The following is an 18,512-nucleotide window of genomic DNA, read 5'->3' on the forward strand; positions in this document are numbered from 1 at the left end:
CTGTTCACCCAGGCCCAGGGGCCAGGTCATTGAAGGTGCATGGGGGAAGCAGGGGCCATGTGTCCCCGAGAAGGGCGGCAGAGCCGCGGCTGCAGAGGGAGCCGGAGGACAGCGGGTGGGGGACAAAGTGGAGGCCCGAGAACCTTGGTGGGGCAGGGGCTGCTCCAGGGCTGGCAAGCGCACTGGACAGGCGCGCTCAGCAGCGCGGGCTTCAGCGAAGGCGGGCGGTGGGGGGAGGGCGTTCCTCAGGCGGAAGCCAGAGCCAGCGCTGGGGCCACAAAGGACAGATGGCCGGTGTTCGAGGCGGAGTCTGGCCGGGGATGTGAGGCGAGGGCTGGCCGGCCTCCAGGCTCTCAGGAGGCCCCCGCCCTGGGCTGTGGGCTAGAACGCAGGCAGATGCTTGCAAAGGAGCAACTGTGGGGAGCGCGCAGGCCTTGGAGCAGAATCTACCTCCGGACCCTGCAGCCTCTGCTGCCCCGCTGGGCGACCTTGGGCCCTCAGGGTGCCTCCTGTGTCCCCGGCTGGCGTGGGGAGCCCCCCCAAAGAGCGCCCTCCCGAAGCAGAAATTCCAGATTCTTCCCGTGTCGGGAAGCCCTGCCCGGCTCTACCGCCAGGGGGCGCCCGCGGCGGCTGGGCAGTCGGACGTCCGTCGGGGGGCGCTGCCCACGCCGGTCCCGGAGGCCCGCCCTGGAGCAGGGGGCGGCCGGCGGGGCGGGGCGGGAAGGCGGGCGCGGGGCGGGGTCAGGCTCCCGAGGGGCGGGGCAGAGGCCGGCACCGCGCTCCCCCCCTTTCTTTCTTTCTCTCCTTCTCGCTCTCTCGTCTTTTCTTTGCCTCCGCAGCCGGCCGAGGGGGCGGGCCTTGCAGTCTTTGTTGCCCACGGACCCAGCGCAGCCGCCCGCCGGGCCGGAGTCGGGGCTGGGACGCTGGGAGCTACGGTGGGGCCGGGCATGTCCTGAGCCGAACCCGGGACCGGACAGCCACCGGACGGGACGGACGAGAGCGCGCGCGCGGGGTCGCCCGGCGGCCGCCTGGCCCCGGCCATGCCCGGCGGTCCGAACCCCCGCAGCCCCGCGCCGCCGCTGCGCCCACTCCTGCTGCTGCTCTGCGCCCTGGCGCGCGGCGCCCCCGGACCCGCACCAGGTGAGTGGCAGCCCCTCCGCGCCCCCCGCCCCCGGCCTCGGTGTGGCCCCCGTCACCCCTGCGGATCGGGTGGAGCCGGGGGCATCCCCGCTGCCCTGGCGCTTGGGGACCGGGGTGGGGTCGGGCGGGCCAGGGCGCGAACCCGCCCCGCCGGGGAACCCTGCGCAGACCCCGACCTCGCTGTGGACCCTGCCGCTCGCCCGAAAGGAGCCTCTTCCGCTGCTCCGGCCGCTGCTGGCCACCGCGGGTGCAGCAGCGCGCGCGCCTCTCGGGTCCCGCGCGCACTGGACGGAGCGCGGGTCAGCCGCACCGGCTTCGCCCCGCGCCCTCTTCGTGCGCGTCGTCCGCAGCGCGGGCTGTGCGGGCCGCGGCGCGCGGGGGGCGCACGGGTCCCGGTCGCGCCTCGGCCCCCGCCCACCGCATCTGCGCTGCGGGCCGGGCCCTCGGCGGCGCGGGGGGCCGGGTCTCGCGCCGCCCTTGCACTTCCTGCCTCTCCCTCCCCCAAGAGTGAAGGCGCCGAGAGTGGAGCGCGGGGCCGGGGCGTCTTTGCCCGGCTCCGGGTTAACTCTCTCGGCCCCGGCGGGCCGGCCGGCCTCCCACGAGCCCCTGGCGCGCGTCCAGATCCTGCTGTGTGGCCGCGCTCCTGGAGAACCGAGCAGCGGGCCTGGGGAGAGCCTCGCGGGATGGATCGGATGGCGAGACAGTAGGAAGGCTTTGTAGGGGAGGAGGCTCCCGGGCGCGCAGGGGCTGGAAGGGTGTGGAGCGGGTGCGGGCTCCCCGGGGCAGCATCAGCGGGGGCCGGGATTAGGCCAGCTCGCCGTGCACGGGGGCTTGTGCGTCTGGAAGTCGCCCGGGCTGGAGGAGCCTAGGACGCTAACACCAGGTTGAGAACTGGCTGGTGACGAAGTGGAGGGACAAAGCAGGGGGTGGAGAGGGAGCCGGCATTTATTTGAGCGCCTGCAGTCGTGGTGATCATGGCCACCAACCACCCCGCAAGGCACGCGGTGGGAAGCCCTTTTATGGGAATTCCTAGGGTCGGGCTCCTGAGCTGCTTGCACGGAGCAGGCACTGGTGACGGGGGAGCCAGGTGGTGCCATCGAGGGAGCAGGGAACAGCCCCTGGGCCTGAACTTGGGTGACAGCCCCCTGGCAGCTGTGAGGAGAATGGGGGGAGGGGGCCGGAGGTTGCAGGACCTCATAGGAGCCTGGGGAGGATCAGGTGAGATACTGAATGTCTACTGCTTGGGGAGGGACTGTTAGACCCGTGGGAGTAAGGAGGCGGAGTTGAGTCCTGCTGGTTGGGGGTGGAGACAGGCCAGGAACTCCCCCCCACCCCCACCCCTGCCTCATCTGGGCACAGCCTCCCCACAGATATGTGGCACCGTGTGTGGCGTTCTGATGTCACTCATGATTCCTGACCCCGTGGCCAGTGATCTCTGCGGCTCTTCCCGCTGAACGCTACCATCTTTGAAGCCAAAGGGAGCAGCTTGGGGTCACTTTTGGAAAAATGTGCCCCGATTTTTTTTTTCTCCACGTCTGACAAACCCAGGGACTTGCTGGGGCTGCTGGAGCCGGGACCTGGCTGAGACTGCCCTTCCCCCGTGCTGCATTGCACTCGTGAGCCCCGTGTGCACGGCTTATGCCCATGGTATGAGTCCTGGGTGTGCGGCTTATTCCGGTGCTGTATTGCAGGCACGAGCCCGGCATGCATAGGAGGGGCACAGGGAAGGGCCCATACGTCCCCCCTGGTTATTTCTCCTCTGTGGCCTGAGCTGTGGGTCATTTGAAGGGCTGGATTGTCACTCAGGTTCTTGATAGGGGAAATAAACATGTTGGCATTTTTCTGGTAGCAGCTCCAACACGATAGTGCTGTCACCCAGAGGTGGTATTCAGAGTACTTGACACCCAGCGTGGCAGGAGCTGAGTCCAATCAGAACGACTTGGCTGGCACCGCCTGGCAGTCCGGCTGAGTGGCACCTGCTGTCTCCGCTCCCAGGCAGAGCGCCTGCCCACACCGGATTGCAACCTGCAATTACCACTTGCTGACACTTGGTGGCGCTAGTTTCACCACCGAGGTCTCTACTAGGGCCGGCGGGAAGCAACAGCTGAGATTTGTATTTTAACTCACTCCTCTTTAGAACTATTTTAACTGCAAAAATGGTACAAGTGTTCACTACAAAAAAGTAATGCAGGATGAAACAAAATAGAAGTTTTTGTCATCAAAATCCATCCTGTAAGTCTTTTATGTTTTTCCTTTTGATTAAAAAAATTTATTAAGCCATTAGGCAAAGAGATAAACCAATGATTTTTTTTTCTTTTTAATTTGGAAGGAAAAGTGGCAGAGAGATGGAGGGGAGACAGAGATCTTCCATCTGCTGGTTCACTCCCCCAAATGGCTGCAGTGGTGGGGACTGGGCCAGACCAGGGCCGGGAGCCTAGAACTCCATCTGGGTCTTCCATGTGGGTGCAGGGCCCAAGCACTTGCACCATCTTCTGCTGCTTTCCCAGTGGCATTAGCAAGAAGCTGGGGTGCAAGTGGCACTGGCACTCTGATATGGGATACCAGCATTGTAGACAATCTAGTCCATACCTGCCGTACCACAACAGTGGCCCTAGCGATGAGTATAGGGAGAAATAGCCAAGGGGTTGGCACTGTGATGCAGCGAGTTAAGCCACCGTCTGCAGTGCCAGCATCCCATGTGGGGCTGGTTCGAGTCTTGGCTGCTCCACTTCTGATCCAGCTCTCTGCTATGGCCTGGGACAGCAGTGGAAGATGGCCGAAGTCCTTGGGCCCCTGCACCCGCGTGGGAGACCTGGAAGAAGCTCCTGGCTCCTGGCTTCAGTCTGGCCCAGCCCTGGCCATTGAAGCCATTTGGGGACTGAACCAGCTGATGGAAGATCTCGATCTCTCTCTCTCTCTGTAACTTTGACTTTCAAATAAACAAAAAAATCTTAAAAAAAATTCTCATGTGTACTTTAGGACTTCTGCTAGTTCCCCACAGTAGCCGCGTCTGCTGTAAGCGCTCCCACACGGAGTCGCGATTCCCTCGCAGCCGGCGTGGGCGTGGTTGGTTGCCTCCACGTTGCAGAGGGAGATGCTGTGAGGAGCGGAGCTGGGTTCAGATCCCGGCAGCCCAGCTCGGAGCACACGGAACCCAGCGTGTTCACCTGCGGCGCTGTTCTGCTGGGCTCCAGTCAAATGTTTGAATGGATGCATCTTTGCAAGTCACCAGCAGTGTCTCCCTCACCACATTTGCCCAGAGTCTTAAGCAGGGATTCTCAGTGGGCTGCACGGCCCCGAGGGCCTGGGTCCCTCCCCAGGGACTTTTTTTTTTTTAGCTCTCGGGGACATTTCTCCTTCTCGGTTCAGATTCCCCAGGCACACGCGTGCTTGTCTTGGGAACGGCAGTGCTGCCTGCGAGTGGGCTGGGAGGACTCCGGGCTGGACTCAGCTCCTCTGCAGGTGCCATGCCCTGGGCTCCCCTGGTAAACCCACTTCGAACAGAGCCTTGCAGGCTAGCATGGCCTGTTCTCTGTCTCCCTGCCATCCTCCTCCGCTCCCCCGGGCTCTGCTCGTGTGTTCTGGCCTGGATTCTCCAAGCCAACGTGGAGCTCGGGGCTCAGATTTGCGGCGACCCAGATGGCACACCGTTAATTGGCCGAGGCTTAACTGGCACCGGCACCTGTTCTACTTTGAAAGCCCTCGGCATCCTTGACATTACGTTGTTTTCATTTCTTTTAAAGATTTGTTTTATTTATTTGAAAGAGTTACAGGGAAGGGGGAGCCAGGGAAACAGACAGGGCTTCCATCCACTGGATCACTCCCCAGATGGCTGCTACGGCCGGAGCTGAGCCAATCTGAAGCCAGGAGCCAGGAGCTTCCTCCAGGTCTCCCACATGGGTGGGGGGGCCCAAGGACTTGGGCCATCTTCTACTGCTTTCCCAGGCCTATAGCAGAGAGCTGGATGGGAAGTGGAGCAGCTGGGACTCGAACTGGTGCCCATATGGGATGTCCCCTGCACCACACCAGCCCTGGGTCTTTCTGCCTTCAAAGTCTTGGTTCTTGGCAATGCTGTTTGTTGTCTGTCTGCCATTTCACAAAACACAGCACCCGTGGCCGAGGCTAGCTCTTGCTGCCTGTCCCTGTTCGTCCTCCCCGCGCTGTATGGGTCAGCACGGTGCCAACTACCCGGATGCCCTCTGCCTCTGCACCCCAGTGTGGGCCTCGCAAGCGCACCTCCTTGTCCAAGCCTCATCGTCTCGGCCCGTGCTAGGGTGGGCGTCTCGGGAGCCGCGTGCCCATCTCTCCGTGGGGAGGGCCTGATGGCGTCTTGCACGTTGCCTCTTGGGGGACCCTGCTGGACAGCGCCACCTCTGGCCGCTGGGATTTAGGCCGCCGCGGGTGGAGGACAGGAGCATTGGAGGAAAACTGAACATGGAGATTTTTGTGCAAGATCTTGTGCTGCTTTAGCCAGCGCTGGAGGCTGATCGAAATGTTTTCCGGACAAAACAAACAAACAAGATCACCCAACTGAGCAAAACAAGCCCGCAGGCTGTGGCGGGGCCGGGGGAGTCCTTTGTAGGGTGTCGGGGCAGGAAGCATCTGTCCTTTCTCCAGGCTGGTGGCTCCCCGCTGCCCGGTCCTGGACTGGTTCCCTGGGAACCTCCAGGACAGTAGAGAGAGCGACAGATAATACAGCCCCGGGGGCCGGAGCCCTGGGCGTCTGCGGTTTCTCAGGGCTCTGCTGTCCTGCGCAGGTCGGCCAAGGTCGCCCCCCCGCAAGTGGGGGGATTTCCCAGCTCCCCTGAGGATGGCGGCTCCCAGGGCCCCGTTTCCCGGAGGTGCTGATTCACTGAATCCCGGATGAGGCCTGGGAAGTTGTTTTTAAGAAACGTTTTTTTTTTTTTTTTAAACAATAGCTCTTCTTTGTTTATTTTCATTTTATGTGTAAGGCAGAGAGAGAGAGAGAGAGAGAGCTCTCCCATCTGCTGATTCACTCCTGCAGCAGCTGGTGCTGGGCTGGGCAGAAGCCAGGAGCCTGGGACTCGATCCAGATGTCCCAAGTATTTGAGCCATGATCACCCGCTGCGCATTAGCAGGAAGCTGGATTGGATGTGGAGGAACCGGGACTCGAACCAGGGACTCCGGTATGGGATGCCGGCACCCCAAGTGGTGACTTAACCGTTGCAACAAATGCCTGCCCCTTTAAGAAATTCTTATCCAGGCCTTCTGGGGGAAACCTGAGATTGGTGGGTTTCCTGGTTGTGCTCCTTAGAGCCTGGGCTCTTCAGAGAGGAGAAGGAGACCGGGGTTCCCCCCCCCCCCAGCAGCAGCACTGCCTGGATGTGTGCGGGTGTCCATGAGAGATTTCTTTGGAAGACTGAGTCTAACAGCTGGAGAAGTTAGAGAAAAGCTTGATAGAACCTGGCGCCTTTGCGTTACCAGTGGGGAAACCGAGGCCCAGCGAGGCGTGGACCGCCGAGAACATCGAGGGGTGTCCCTGAGGAGGTCGAGCTGTCAGGGGACATGGCCTCCGTCGCAGCTCTGCCATTCTTGCCCGCGTGGCTTTTGGCCGTTCTGTCCACCTGCCTTCCTTCAAGATTTATTTTCATTTATTTATTTTAAAGGCAGAGTGGCAGAGAGAGAGACAGAGCGCTCTTCTTTCCACTGGTCCGCTCCCCAAATGGCCACAAGAGCCCACTGTGGCTGAGCCAGGCCAAGCCAAGAACTCCAGCTGGGTCTCCCACGTGGGTGCAGGGGCCCAAGCACGTGGGCCATCTTCTGCTGCTTTCCCAGGCCACAGCAGGGAGCTGGATGGGAAGTGGAGCAGCCGGGACTCTAAGTGCTCTGAGAAGGGCTCTGGTGTGGCAGGTGGTGGCTTCACCCTCCACGGCACAACGCAGCCCGTGGCCACCTGGGTGGGGCTCCTTTTGCTTCCTGCATGAGGTGGCAGTCCGCAGGTGGCCCGAGCTGGGGTCCACAGGGGACGCATGAATTTGGATAGGAAAACGCTACATCGACCATTTTCCTAACTTTGAAGTGAAATGTGACATTTCTTTCCTTATGAATATCATCAATATTCATAATTGATGATATTAGCACCAATAGCATTAGTAGCACCTGTGATTTTTTTCTCACCAATATAAAAAACATAGGAATTTAACTTTTAGTTATTTATTTGTTTTCTTTTTTTGAAAAGGAGAGAAAGATGAAGAGAGTTCTTCCATCCACTGGTTCACTCCCCAAATGCCTGCAACAGCCAGGGTTGGGCCAGGCCAAAGCCAAGAGTCAGGAATTCAACCCAAGTCTCCCACGTGGGTGGCAGGGACCCAAGTACCTGAGCCACCATCTGCTGCCTCGCAGGGTGCGCATTCACAGGAAGTCGGGTGAGAAGTGGAGGAGGCAGGACCCACTCTAGGGTGCTAGCATCCCAAGTCACAACTTAGCCGGCGTGCCAGACGCCTGCCCCAGGGATCTTGGACTAAAGTGCACGCTCCTCACTGCTTCGACATTGCTACGGTTGCTGGAGCCGGCATTTGGCTAAGCCGCCCACACGGATGCCTGCACCCCAGCAGAGTGCCTGGTTCCAGTGCCGGCTCCTCTGCTTCCAATCCAGCTCCCTGCTGATGCACGGCCAGGGAGGCGGCCGGTGAGGGCTCAAGCACTTGGGCCCCTGCTGCCCGTGTAGGAGACCGTGATAGTTCCAGACTCCTTGCTCCCCTACAGCCAGCTGCTGCAGGCATTCGGGGAGTGAGCCAGTGGGTGGGAGATCTCATTCCATCTCTCTCTTTGAAACAAAAGGAGAAAATGATGGATGACCTGAAAGTCACTGTGGTGTTAACTTTGCCATTGTTTAGTGCATGAATAAAGGAGCACACAATTCCAGACCCCTCTTTCTGAATTAGCTGGATAGCCATATTTCAGCATACCCACCTCCCTTGGTGTTCCTGTGTACTTTATGCATTTAAAGACAGTATTTGAGGGAGCCGGCGCCGTGGCTCACTTGGTCAATCCTCCGCCTGCGGCACCAGCATCCATATGGGCGCCGGGTTCTAGTCCCGGTTGCTCCTCTTCCAGTCCAGCTCTCTGCTGTGGCCCAGGAAGGCAGTGGAGGATGGCCCAAGTCCTTGGGCCCTGCATCCGCATGGGAGACCAGGAGGAAGCACTTGGCTCCTGGTTTCAGATCGGTGCAGCACTGGCCGTAGCGGCCATTTGGGGGTGAACCAACAGAGGGAAGTCCTTTCTCTCTGTCTCTCTCTCTCTCACTGTCTAACTCTGTCAAATATTAATAATAATAAAAAGACATTATTTGGGGGCTAGAGTTGTGGCTCAGTGAGCTCCCACGTCAGAGCTGATATCATCCCCATTCTACAGATTTCATCCAACAGCTCCTTACCGAGAAATGGCCAGATTCGCACACTTCTGGCCCTTCCAAAACTCTCCCACAAAGCAGACAAAGGCGCTTGCTCTCCTAGGGTCTGCATTGAGAGGAGAGAGAGAAAAAAAAAAAAAAACAGGCCCCTAGCAAAGTCTTGGAAATGTTAAGTGATACCAGATGTTAGAGCACTATGGGGGAAAAGAAACAGGGGAGCCAGAGGCGGAGTCTGGGAGTTCGGATTTCTAAAATACAGCGGTCAGGAGAGGCCCCGCAGGAGAGGCCCCGCTGTGCAAGGTGTGTCTGCGGGGGCAGGGCTGTGAACCGGCTGAGAGGTTTCCCTGTGGGAAAACCCAGGGAACACTGTTCCCGGAACGAGGAACAGCATTGTGCATCTTTTTAGAGTGATTCTCTTTGTTCGAAAGGCAGAGCTAAGGACAGGGAGAGCTCCTCCATCCACTGGTTCGCTCCCCAGATGGCCTCATTGGCTAGGGCTGGGCCCCGGAAATCAGGAGATGGAGTTCCATCTGGGCCTCCCACGTGGGGGGCAGGAGCTGAGGGTTTGGATTTGCGCACTCTGACCCCGGCTGCCACCCAGGCCCGGAGTCTGTCCCGGACCTAACCAACCGCTGCTCCCCCGTCTTCTCCCTGCAGGACCCACAGCAGAGGGCCGGGAGGCGCTGGACATCGTGCACCCGGTGCGTGTGGACGCGGGGGGCTCCTTCCTGTCCTACGAGCTGTGGCCGCGCGCGCTGCGCAAGCGAGACGTGTCCGGGCGCCGAGCCGCACCCGCCTTCTACGAGCTGCAGTACCGCGGGCGTGAGCTGCGCTTCAACCTGACCGCCAACGTGCACCTGCTGGCGCCCGGCTTCGTGAGCGAGACGCGGCGGCGCGGGGGCCTGCGGCGAGCGCACATCCGCGCCCACGCCCCCGCCTGCCACCTGCTGGGCGAGGTGCAGGACCCGGAGCTGGAGGGCGGCCTGGCGGCCATCAGTGCCTGCGACGGCTTGGTGGGTGCCACGGGGTGTGCTCGCGTGTGCGGCAGTACATGGGGTCTGCCCCCAGCCTTGCCACCCTCTCACCTGGTGGCCTTGGCCATGCACCCTCTCTCGATATCCACCCCCATAGCATGGGGGTGACAACTCAGGCCTCTTTCCCTTGGGGGTCTGGATCTCAAATTCAGATCTGTGGTTTTGTTTTTTGTTTTGTTTTGTTTTGTTTTGACAGGCAGAGTGGACAGTGAGAGAGAGAGAGAGACAGAGAGAAAGGTCTTCCTTTGCCGTTGGTTCACCCTCCAATGGCCGCCGCGGTTGGCGCACTGCGGCCGGTGCACCGCGCTGATCCGATGGCAGGAGCCAGGTGCTTCTCCTGGTCTCCCATGGGGTGCAGGGCCCAAGGACTTGGGCCATCCTCCACTGCCTTCCCGGGCCACAGCAGAGAGCTGGCCTGGAAGAGGGGCAACCGGGACAGAATCGGTGCCCCGACCGGGACTAGAACCTGGTGTGCCGGCGCCGCAAGGCGGAGGATTAGCCTAGTGAGCCGTGGCTGGCTGGTTTTGTTTTTTTTAATCCGAGAGATGAGCAAAGCTCCCATCTGCTGGTCCACTGCCCGAGTCCCCGAAATGGCCCGACTGGCTGGGTGCGGGGAAAGCAAGCCCGGTCTCCCACGTGGGTGGCATAGCCTTGAGCTCTCTGATGCCTCCCAGGGTGTGCGTTACCAGGAAACGGAGACTGGGGCTTGAACCTAGGTCCTGGGATGTGGGATGCGGGAGTCCCCAGGCCAAGCGCCCACCCCAACACAGGGTAGACCTGGGATGTGGGATGCGGGAGTCCCCAGGCCAAGCGCCCGCCCCAACACAGGGTAGGCCTGGGATGGGCCCCGCACTTGCACTCCTGACATGCAGCGTCAGAAGCAGGGCCCCCTCTTCCTGTGGGGGGCAGTCCTGACGGCTCTGCCCCCGTGCCCTCCAGCCGTCCTGTGGGGCTTGGTGGGGCCCTCTCAGTCACCCACCCTGGCCGAGGTGGCACCCCAGGCAGTGGTGGCATGGGGCTGATGGACGACAGGGTGGCCACAGCGCCAGCTGCAGGACACCGGGAGGGCCTGTGCCTGACCCCTGACGTATGGCTCCCTCGCTGAGCCCATGCGGCCCCTGCAGCTCAGGGGAGTGTTCCTCTGACAGGTAAGGAAGGGGCCCAGAGGGGACTTGCCCACGGTCCCCTGGTCACTTAGCTGGTGGCGGTGTACAGAGGGCATGGGTCCAGCCTGGGGGCCTGGCGTGGACGGCCCGACTCAGGGCAGCTGCCAGCCCAACAGATCGGGGCGCAGATCCATTCCCTTGATCTCTTGGGGGTGGGAGGGTGGAGCAGCATCCAGGGGGCGTGGCCTCTGTGCTCCCTTTGAAACCTCTGGGCCATGTGGAGCAGCAGGGAGGGAAGTGTGCCAGGCGGCGGGCGGGTGCAGAGTGAGTGATCGAGGGCAGGGGGGGGGGCTGCTGGGGTGAGTGGGAGGAGCAGCACATGTGTGTGACCTGCCACCCCCCCCTCCCCACAGCAAGGTGTGTTCCAGCTCTCCCAGGAGGACTACTTCATCGAGCCGCTGCAGGGGGCTCCAGTCCGGCCTGGCCGTGCCCAGCCCCACGTGGTGTACAAGCGCCAAGCCCCCAAGAAGCGGGCCGCACCCGGGGACTCCAGGACCGCAGGCACCTGTGGGGTGCAAGGTAGGTTCCTCTGCTGCCAGCTCCAGGGTAGGGGATGCAACTGGGACTAGGAAGAGACTTCTAGAAGAGTCTCTGCTGTCCACACCCAGCTTCTCCTGGCCCTGAGGGGCACACACAGACGCATGCCCACAGCCCCTGCCCCAGGGTGCCCTGCAGCCTGCGGCCTCTGCCTGCGAAGCCTGCCCTGCTCATCCCTTGGGCTCACCCCCTCGCTCGCACCTCCCCCACCTCCCAGAATAACCATGCAGTGGCTGCAGACCAAGGGCGCCTTGCCCGGTGCCCCCTGTGCAGAGCGGCCGCAGCCGGTCCAGGTGTGAGTGCCCGTGGTGGGCTGCCCTGCTGCCCCCCAGCTCGGGCACCCGGTCACAGAGGCGGACCTCTAGGCCTCCGTTTCCCCAGCTGCGTACGTGTGCTTCCTCTTCTGATCTGGGGGCAGTGGAGGCCGGGGAGGAGGAGCCCCCTGGAGTCGCCACGCTGGGTCTTGCTGGCCAGCCCAGGCTGGGGGTTAAACCGCGGGATGTACCTGAGCTGGCACAGGCCACCCCCACCCCCAGCGGGGGAGGGGAGGACACAGAGCCACAGGCCCAGTCGCCTGGGAGGCAGATCAGCTCACTCCATTTTTTTTTTTTTTAAATAACTTAGTAGACAGAGAGAGAGAGAGAGAGATCTTCCATTCACTGGTTCACTCCCCCAAATGCCTGCAACACCCAGGTGTGGTCCAGGCTAAAGCCAGGGGCCAGGGACTCCATCTCGACCTCCACATGGGTGGCAGGGACCCAACTACTGTGGTGGTCACTGTTGCCTCCCAGCTTACACGTTAGCAAGCAGCTGCATCAGAACGGAGCTGGGACTCGAACCCAGGGAGCCTGATTTGGGATGCGGGCATCCCGAAGGGTGGCTTATTCACCGCTCCAGACACCTGCCCTTACTACCTGTTCCTGATCAGAGTGTCCCAGGATCAGAGAAGGCAGGTGACCAGGCCATGGTCACACAGCCCAGCTCTGGGGCAGAGCCAGGAAGGGAATCTGGGTCTCTTGTCTGGGGTCCCAGGGCTGTTCCCTCTGCCCTAAGTGCCCACTGGAGAGGGACCTGGAGCCGGGTGCCCTGGGCCAGTCTGCCTGTGGCTAACCCCACCCCCGACGCGGGGCCCGCAGAGTCCCCGGAGCTGGAGCCTCGGCGGGAGCGCTGGGAGCAGCGGCAGCAGTGGCGGCGGCAGCGGCCGAGGAGGCTGCACCAGCGCTCTGTCAGCAAAGAGAAGTGGGTGGAGACTCTGGTGGTGGCCGACGCCAAGATGGTGGAGTACCACGGGCAGCCGCACGTGGAGCGCTACGTGCTAACCATCATGAACATGGTGAGGCTGCGGCGGGGGGCGTGGGCCCGGGGCCAGACCCCATCCCGGCAGGATCTCCAAGCTCCGGAGTCCAGGAGGGGTGGGGGGTGGGGCAGGGAGCCGCGCAGGGCAGCCTGGGCAGGGGGTTGCTGTGGGGACAGTGCCTCACTGGCTCAACTGGTGTTTGGGAGCAGGAGGGGGCCGGAAAGCAGCCGTGACCCTGTGTCTGTCTGGGGAGAGCCTCCTTGGGCTCCCTCGTCTGTGTCGGCACCTGTGCCCCCACCAGGACGTCAGCACACCTTGGCGCTCTCGGGCTCTGCTCGGTGCTGGGGGTCCCCTAGCGGGTGACACGGGGCGAGTCACTTGGTCTGAGCCCCACTTGCTCACGTGGGCTGGGCTGATGGGCACACCTTGCAGGGCTGGCAAACCACCCCAGGTGACAGGTGAGAGGAGGAGTGGCTTGCCCAGGTCACACAAGGAGACAGGGCCTGGCCGAGTGGGAGCCCAGGTGTCCTGAGCCTCCCTCGGAGGCCACTGTGGCTGACTGGGACAGACAAGTCCCAAGTGCTGACTACAGAGCCAGGCCACTCCTCCCTGCTGCAGGCCCGGCCGTGCAGGTGCAAGGCCAGGAGCTGCCCAAGGTTAACTGGGCTCGTCTTGCCCCATCTTTTCTGAGCGTCTTGGGCAGCCCTGCAGGTGCTCGCACGGCGCCCCTGGGTGGCAGGCCTTGGACATTTTGTGCAAAGGCCTGGCCTTGTCCAGGCATTCACTCTGCGAGCCCCAGATGCACCTGCCTGATGAGCCCGGGCTTTTCCTGCCTGGCAGCCAGGGCCCGGTGGGGACACCTGTGGGCCTGCCAGGCCTGCACACGCTGGGGAGCTGCAGGGCCACAGGAGCCCGAGAGCCAGCCTCTGAGGAGGGCTGCACTGGGTCCTGATGCCCCGGTGGCTTAGGGCAGGGGCCTTGTGAATGCTGCCACCTGCCCGTGTGCCACCCTCGCCTATTTATTTTCATGTATCCCATTTATTTGAAGGGCAGAGAGAGAGAAGGGAGAGAGAGAGGAGAGAGGAGAGAGGAGAGAGAGAGAGAGAGAGAGAGAGAGAGAGAGAGAGAGAGAGGTCTTCCATCCTCTGGTTCACTCCCCAAATGGCCACAATGACGGGGGCTAGAAATCCAGTCTGGGTCTCCCACGTGAGTGGCAGGAACCCAAGGACGTGAGCCGTCACACTGCCTCCCAGGGTGTGCGTTAGCAGGGAGCTGGGGTCAGGAGCCGGAGGCAAGCATGAGACCCAGGTACCGTGATGCGGGCCGTCAGGGTCCTGACCACGTCTTAACTGCTGGGCCAGACACCCGCCCTGGGGGCCGTAGTTTTGAACTCCAAGCAGTGTAGTTTTTTGTTTGTTTGTTTGTTTTGTTTTTGTTTTTGTTTTATTTTTACCTCTGCTGGGCTCTAGCAGCTTCTCCTCCTCCTCCTCCTCCTCCAACTCCCTCTCCCTCTCCTTTTCCCTCCCCTCCTCTCCCCCCTCCCCCTCCCCCTGTTGTTTTTATTTATTTGCGAGGCAGAGAGATAGAAACAGACTGAAATCTCCCATCGGCTGGGTCACTCCCCAAATGCCTGCAACAGCCGGGGCTGGGCCAGGCCGAAGCTGGGCGCTGGAAACCCCCCTCGTGTGAGTTTCGGGGACCCCAGTCCCTAAGCTCTCAGTGCTGCCTCCCAGGGTGCGCATCAGCAGGGAGCTGGGATCAGGATCGGAGCTGGAACGTCAACCCCGGCACTCAGATGTGGGAAGTGGGCATCCCGAGTGTAGCATCTTAGCCACTGCTCCCAACACCTGTCCCCACCCCCCTTGTGTCGCTGTGACGGCCAAGGCTTCGAGAGGCGAGGGGCCGACTCAGGGTCACACGGCTAAGTGGCAAAGCTGGGGGTACAGTGGCCTGCTCTCTGTGCCTTCAGCCTGTGTCTGGGGAGGGGCAGCTGGGTAGCTGTGGTGGCCAGCAGGACACGGTCAGAGGGCAGAGCTGGCGGGAACCTACTACCCCCCCCCCCCCATGGAGCAGGTGTTTGTGCAGTGCCAGCTCTGCACCTAAAGCCAATTGACAGATGCAGAACACGATTCCATACCTGGGACACTCTGTCCTTGTAGCACTTCCCAAGAATCTTCTAAGATATACCGGTTCAGAGGAGGCTAATATGGGTTCTGTGTGGGGGCGGCGCTGTGGCGTAGCGGGTTAAACTGCTACCAGTGACACTGGCATCCCATGTGGCCATAGACTCAAGTCCTGGCTGCTCCACTTCCAATCCAACTCCCTGCTAATGCACCTGGGAGAACAGTGGAAGATGGCCCAAGTGCTTGGGCCCCTGCCACCCATGTGGGAGACCCGGATGGAGTTCCAGGCTCCTGACTTCTACTGCTATCCCAGGTCATAGCAGAGAGCTGGATCAGAAGAGGAGCAGCAGGGGACCTGAGCCGGCGCCCACATGGGATGCTGGTGTCGCAGGCAGCAGGCAGCAGCTTAACCCGCTGCCTCTTAACCCCATGGCCTCTTCTTATTCTAAGAAGGCCTCTAACTAGCAGACAGCTTTCCCTGCCCGCTTCCCATCCCATTCTGTTTTCAGGGGTGGCTCAATAAGGGGCCCCCATGTGGCCTTCCCAGGAAGGACGGGGCAGCAGAGCAGTAGGGAGGCCCCACGGCTCTCCCTGGCCTCTCGCCTCATCGCAAGGCTGGCCCTCGCATCCCTGGGCAGGAGGGGGCTGCAGGGCCGTCCCAGTGAGGCCGCAGAGATGGGCCAAGAAGCCAGCGTTTGGAGGTTGGAGCTGCTGTTGGCTCCGGACAGGTGCCTGGGCAGGTCCTGTTGTCCGGCCTGCCTGGGGTCTGCCGTCGGAGTTGGGGCCGTGTGTGTGCGCGCACGCGTGCATGTGGGGGGGCACTGACACCGTGGTGTGTGTGCACCAGTCACGTGTGCACAGGGTGAGCACGGGCATGTGCTTGACCCCCCACCCCCTGGGGGGAGGAGGTGGGCGCTGGATGCCCACGGCCTCCGTGCTGCTTGCTCGGGCAGGTGGCCGGCCTGTTTCATGACCCCAGCATTGGGAACCCCATCCACATCACCATCGTGCGCCTGGTGCTGCTGGAAGACGAGGAGGTGAGAGGGGATGAGGAGGTGAGGGGGGATGAGGAGGCAAGGGGGGATGAGGAGGCGAGAGGGGACCAGGAGGTGAGAAGGGATGAGGAGGTGAGATGGGACGAGGAGGTGAGGGGGGACAGGGAGGACAGGAGGTGAGAGGGGACTAGGAGGTGAGAGGGGACTAGGAGGTGAGAGGAGACAAGGAGGTGAGGGGACAAGGAGGTGAGGGGGGACAGGGAGGCGAGGGGGGACGAGGAGGTGAGAGGGGACTAGGAGGTGAGAGGGGACGAGGAGGCTAGAGGAGATGAAGCCCCTCCTGACCTAAGCTGCTGTGTGCAGGGGCAAGGCAGAGGCCTGACCCCTCCCAGGTCTCAGCCCCGCCCCCAGGGGGAGCCTGCAGAGGGGCCTGCAGGCTGGGCTGGCTACCCCACCCCCACCCCGGTCCTGCTGCACGGGGGCCTGGCCCTCTCCGTCTCAAGCAGACACTGTCCCCATCCCCAGGACGACCTGAAGATCACACACCACGCAGACCACACCCTGCGGAGCTTCTGCAAGTGGCAGAAAAGTATCAACATGAAGGGGGACACACACCCCCTGCACCACGACGCCGCCATCCTGCTCACCAGGTACCGCCGCTGTGGGGCACGGATCCGCCCTGGCCTCCCGGAGCCCCGCGGTCTGTTTTAAAGATGTAGTTTGTTGGCCGGCGCCGCGGCTCAATAGGCTAATCCTTCTCCTTGGTGGCTCTGGCACACCGGGTTCTAGTCCCGGTTGGGGCGCCGGATTCTGTCCCGGTTGCCCCTCTTCCAGGCAAGCTCTCTGCTGTGGCCTGGGAGTGCAGTGGAGGATGGCCCAAGTCCTTGGGCCTGCACCCGCATGGGAGACCAGGAGAAGCAGCTGGCTCCTGCCTTCGGATCAGCACGGTGCGCCAGCTGCGGCGGCCATAGGAGGGTGAACCAACGGCAAAGGAAGACCTTTCTCTCTGTCTCTCTCTCACTGTCCACTCTGCCTGTAAAAAAAAAAAAAAAAGATGTAATTTATTTGAAAGAGAGAGAGAGAGCGCGCGCTTCCATCCGCTGGTTCACTCCCCTGATGGCCACCACAGCCAGGGCTGGGCCAGGCTGAAGCTGGGAGCCTGGGACTCCATCCGGGTGCCCCGCGTGTGTGGCAGGGGCCCAAGGACTTGAGGCATTCCCTGCGTGGCTCTGTGCCCGTGGGCTGAAGGCTTTGTGCCCCCGGTGTGTCCGAGGGGACCTCTATAAGTGCGCAGAAATACCTGTGAGAAAATAAAGTGAACATTGCAGAATTATTTTGCACCAAAATAACATTTTAATTCCACTTTTGCATGAACTTCTGAAAGTCCGCTGGTGATCACAGCCACCTTGCTCCCTCTGCCCCTCCCCTCAGAGGTAGATTTAGTATTTTATGATTTTATGTATTTGGGTAAGAGAGGCAGTCGGGCAGAGCTCTCGTCTGCTGGACCATTCTTCCAAATGACCACGATGGCTTGGGGGAGCCAGGAATGCAATCCGGGTCTCCCAGGCCGGTGGTCGGAACCCAATCACCTGAGCCATCGCCGCTGCCTCCCGGGGTGTCCATTGGCAGGAAGCTGGAGTCCGGCGCAGGAGCTGGCCAGGGGATCCAGGCGCTCCGCTCTGGGTGTCTTAACGGGGATCCTCACGCCTGGTGGAGTCATTTTCGCTCCGCTAGGCTCGGGCTGCAGCCTGGCTGGGGTGGTACCAAAGCTATTGTGAGCACAGGGACACTCCCTAGCCCGCATGGGGGCCCAGCAGGCTGAGCGTGTGTTGGGGTCCTGCGCTGGCCCGCTGTGGATCCGTGGGAGGGTCGACCGTCCGCAAGCAGGGACCACCCCCCCCCCCAGCCTCCTTGGCGCTGGGCGGCCCCTGGTCCATCTAAGGCCGCCTCTCTCTGCCCCTGCAGGAAGGACCTGTGTGCGGCCATGAACCGGCCCTGCGAGACCCTGGGCCTGGCCCACGTGGCCGGGATGTGCCAGCCGCACCGCAGCTGCAACGTGAACGAGGACACGGGCCTGCCGCTGGCCTTCACCGTGGCACACGAGCTCGGGCACAGGTACCACGGCCGCCCTCGCCGCCCCAGCGGGCCCAGCCTCCTCCTCCCGCCCTGGGCGCAAGGGCCCCAAAACCCCGGGCACGGGGGGCTGGCACTGTCCCCGCCTCTGCGCTGATCCCGACCCCCAGCTGTCCCCGCCCCCTCGCTTTCCCCACCCCCAACTCTGTCCCAACCTCCGCACTGATCCCGCCCCCGCGCTGTCTCCGCCTCCTTGCAGTCCCCGCCCCCGCTCTGTCCCCACCTCCGCACTGATCCCGCCCCCGCACTGCCTCCTCGCTGTCCCCCCTGCTCTGTCCCCGCCTCCGCACTGATCCCGCCCCCCAGCTTTCCCCGCCTCCGCACTGATCCCGCCCCCCAGCTTTCCCCGCCCCCAACTCTGTCCCCACCTCCGCACCGATCCGGACCCCCCCCCCCCGCGCTGTCCCCGCCCCTGCGCTGTCTCCGCCCCCGCGCTGTCCCCCCTGCTCTGTCCCCGCCCCCGCGCTGTCCCCGCCCCCGTGCCGTCCCCGCCCCCACGCTGCTGGCTGCTTCCCTGTTAGACCAGGTGAGGCTCCTGCTTGGGTCTCAGGGGCCCGGCCTGGAGGGGAGGGCTGGGAAGTCATTGTCCGGCTTGGGCTGTCCCCGCCGCCGCCCTTCGTGGTTGCTCCCTTTCTGCTTGCTCTGTGACCCTCGGCAGGCGCGCTGCTGTCTCTGGGCCTCGGGTTCGGTGCTGGCCAGGGCTCCCCCAGCTGAC

General features: G+C 62.3%; 1 protein-coding gene across 2 annotated transcripts in view; it reads left to right on the plus strand.

The window, feature by feature from the left end:
- Positions 1–819: 819 nt before the first annotated feature.
- The window catches only part of ADAMTS7 (ADAM metallopeptidase with thrombospondin type 1 motif 7), a 38,993-nt gene continuing 21,300 nt past the window's right edge, over positions 820–18,512 (plus strand). For both annotated transcript variants that reach the window (XM_062206363.1, XM_062206364.1), the window contains exons 1-7: positions 820–1,140; positions 9,170–9,525; positions 11,066–11,231; positions 12,386–12,582; positions 15,623–15,706; positions 16,190–16,314; positions 17,630–17,779. In XM_062206363.1, the coding sequence (XP_062062347.1) occupies positions 1,041–1,140; positions 9,170–9,525; positions 11,066–11,231; positions 12,386–12,582; positions 15,623–15,706; positions 16,190–16,314; positions 17,630–17,779 (1,178 nt within the window). In that variant the 5' untranslated portion in view covers positions 820–1,040. The remainder of the gene's footprint in view (positions 1,141–9,169; positions 9,526–11,065; positions 11,232–12,385; positions 12,583–15,622; positions 15,707–16,189; positions 16,315–17,629; positions 17,780–18,512) is intronic.

The sequence above is a fragment of the Lepus europaeus genome, chromosome 11 (assembly GCF_033115175.1).
Source record: "Lepus europaeus isolate LE1 chromosome 11, mLepTim1.pri, whole genome shotgun sequence".
NCBI classification, from domain to species: Eukaryota; Metazoa; Chordata; class Mammalia; order Lagomorpha; family Leporidae; genus Lepus; species Lepus europaeus.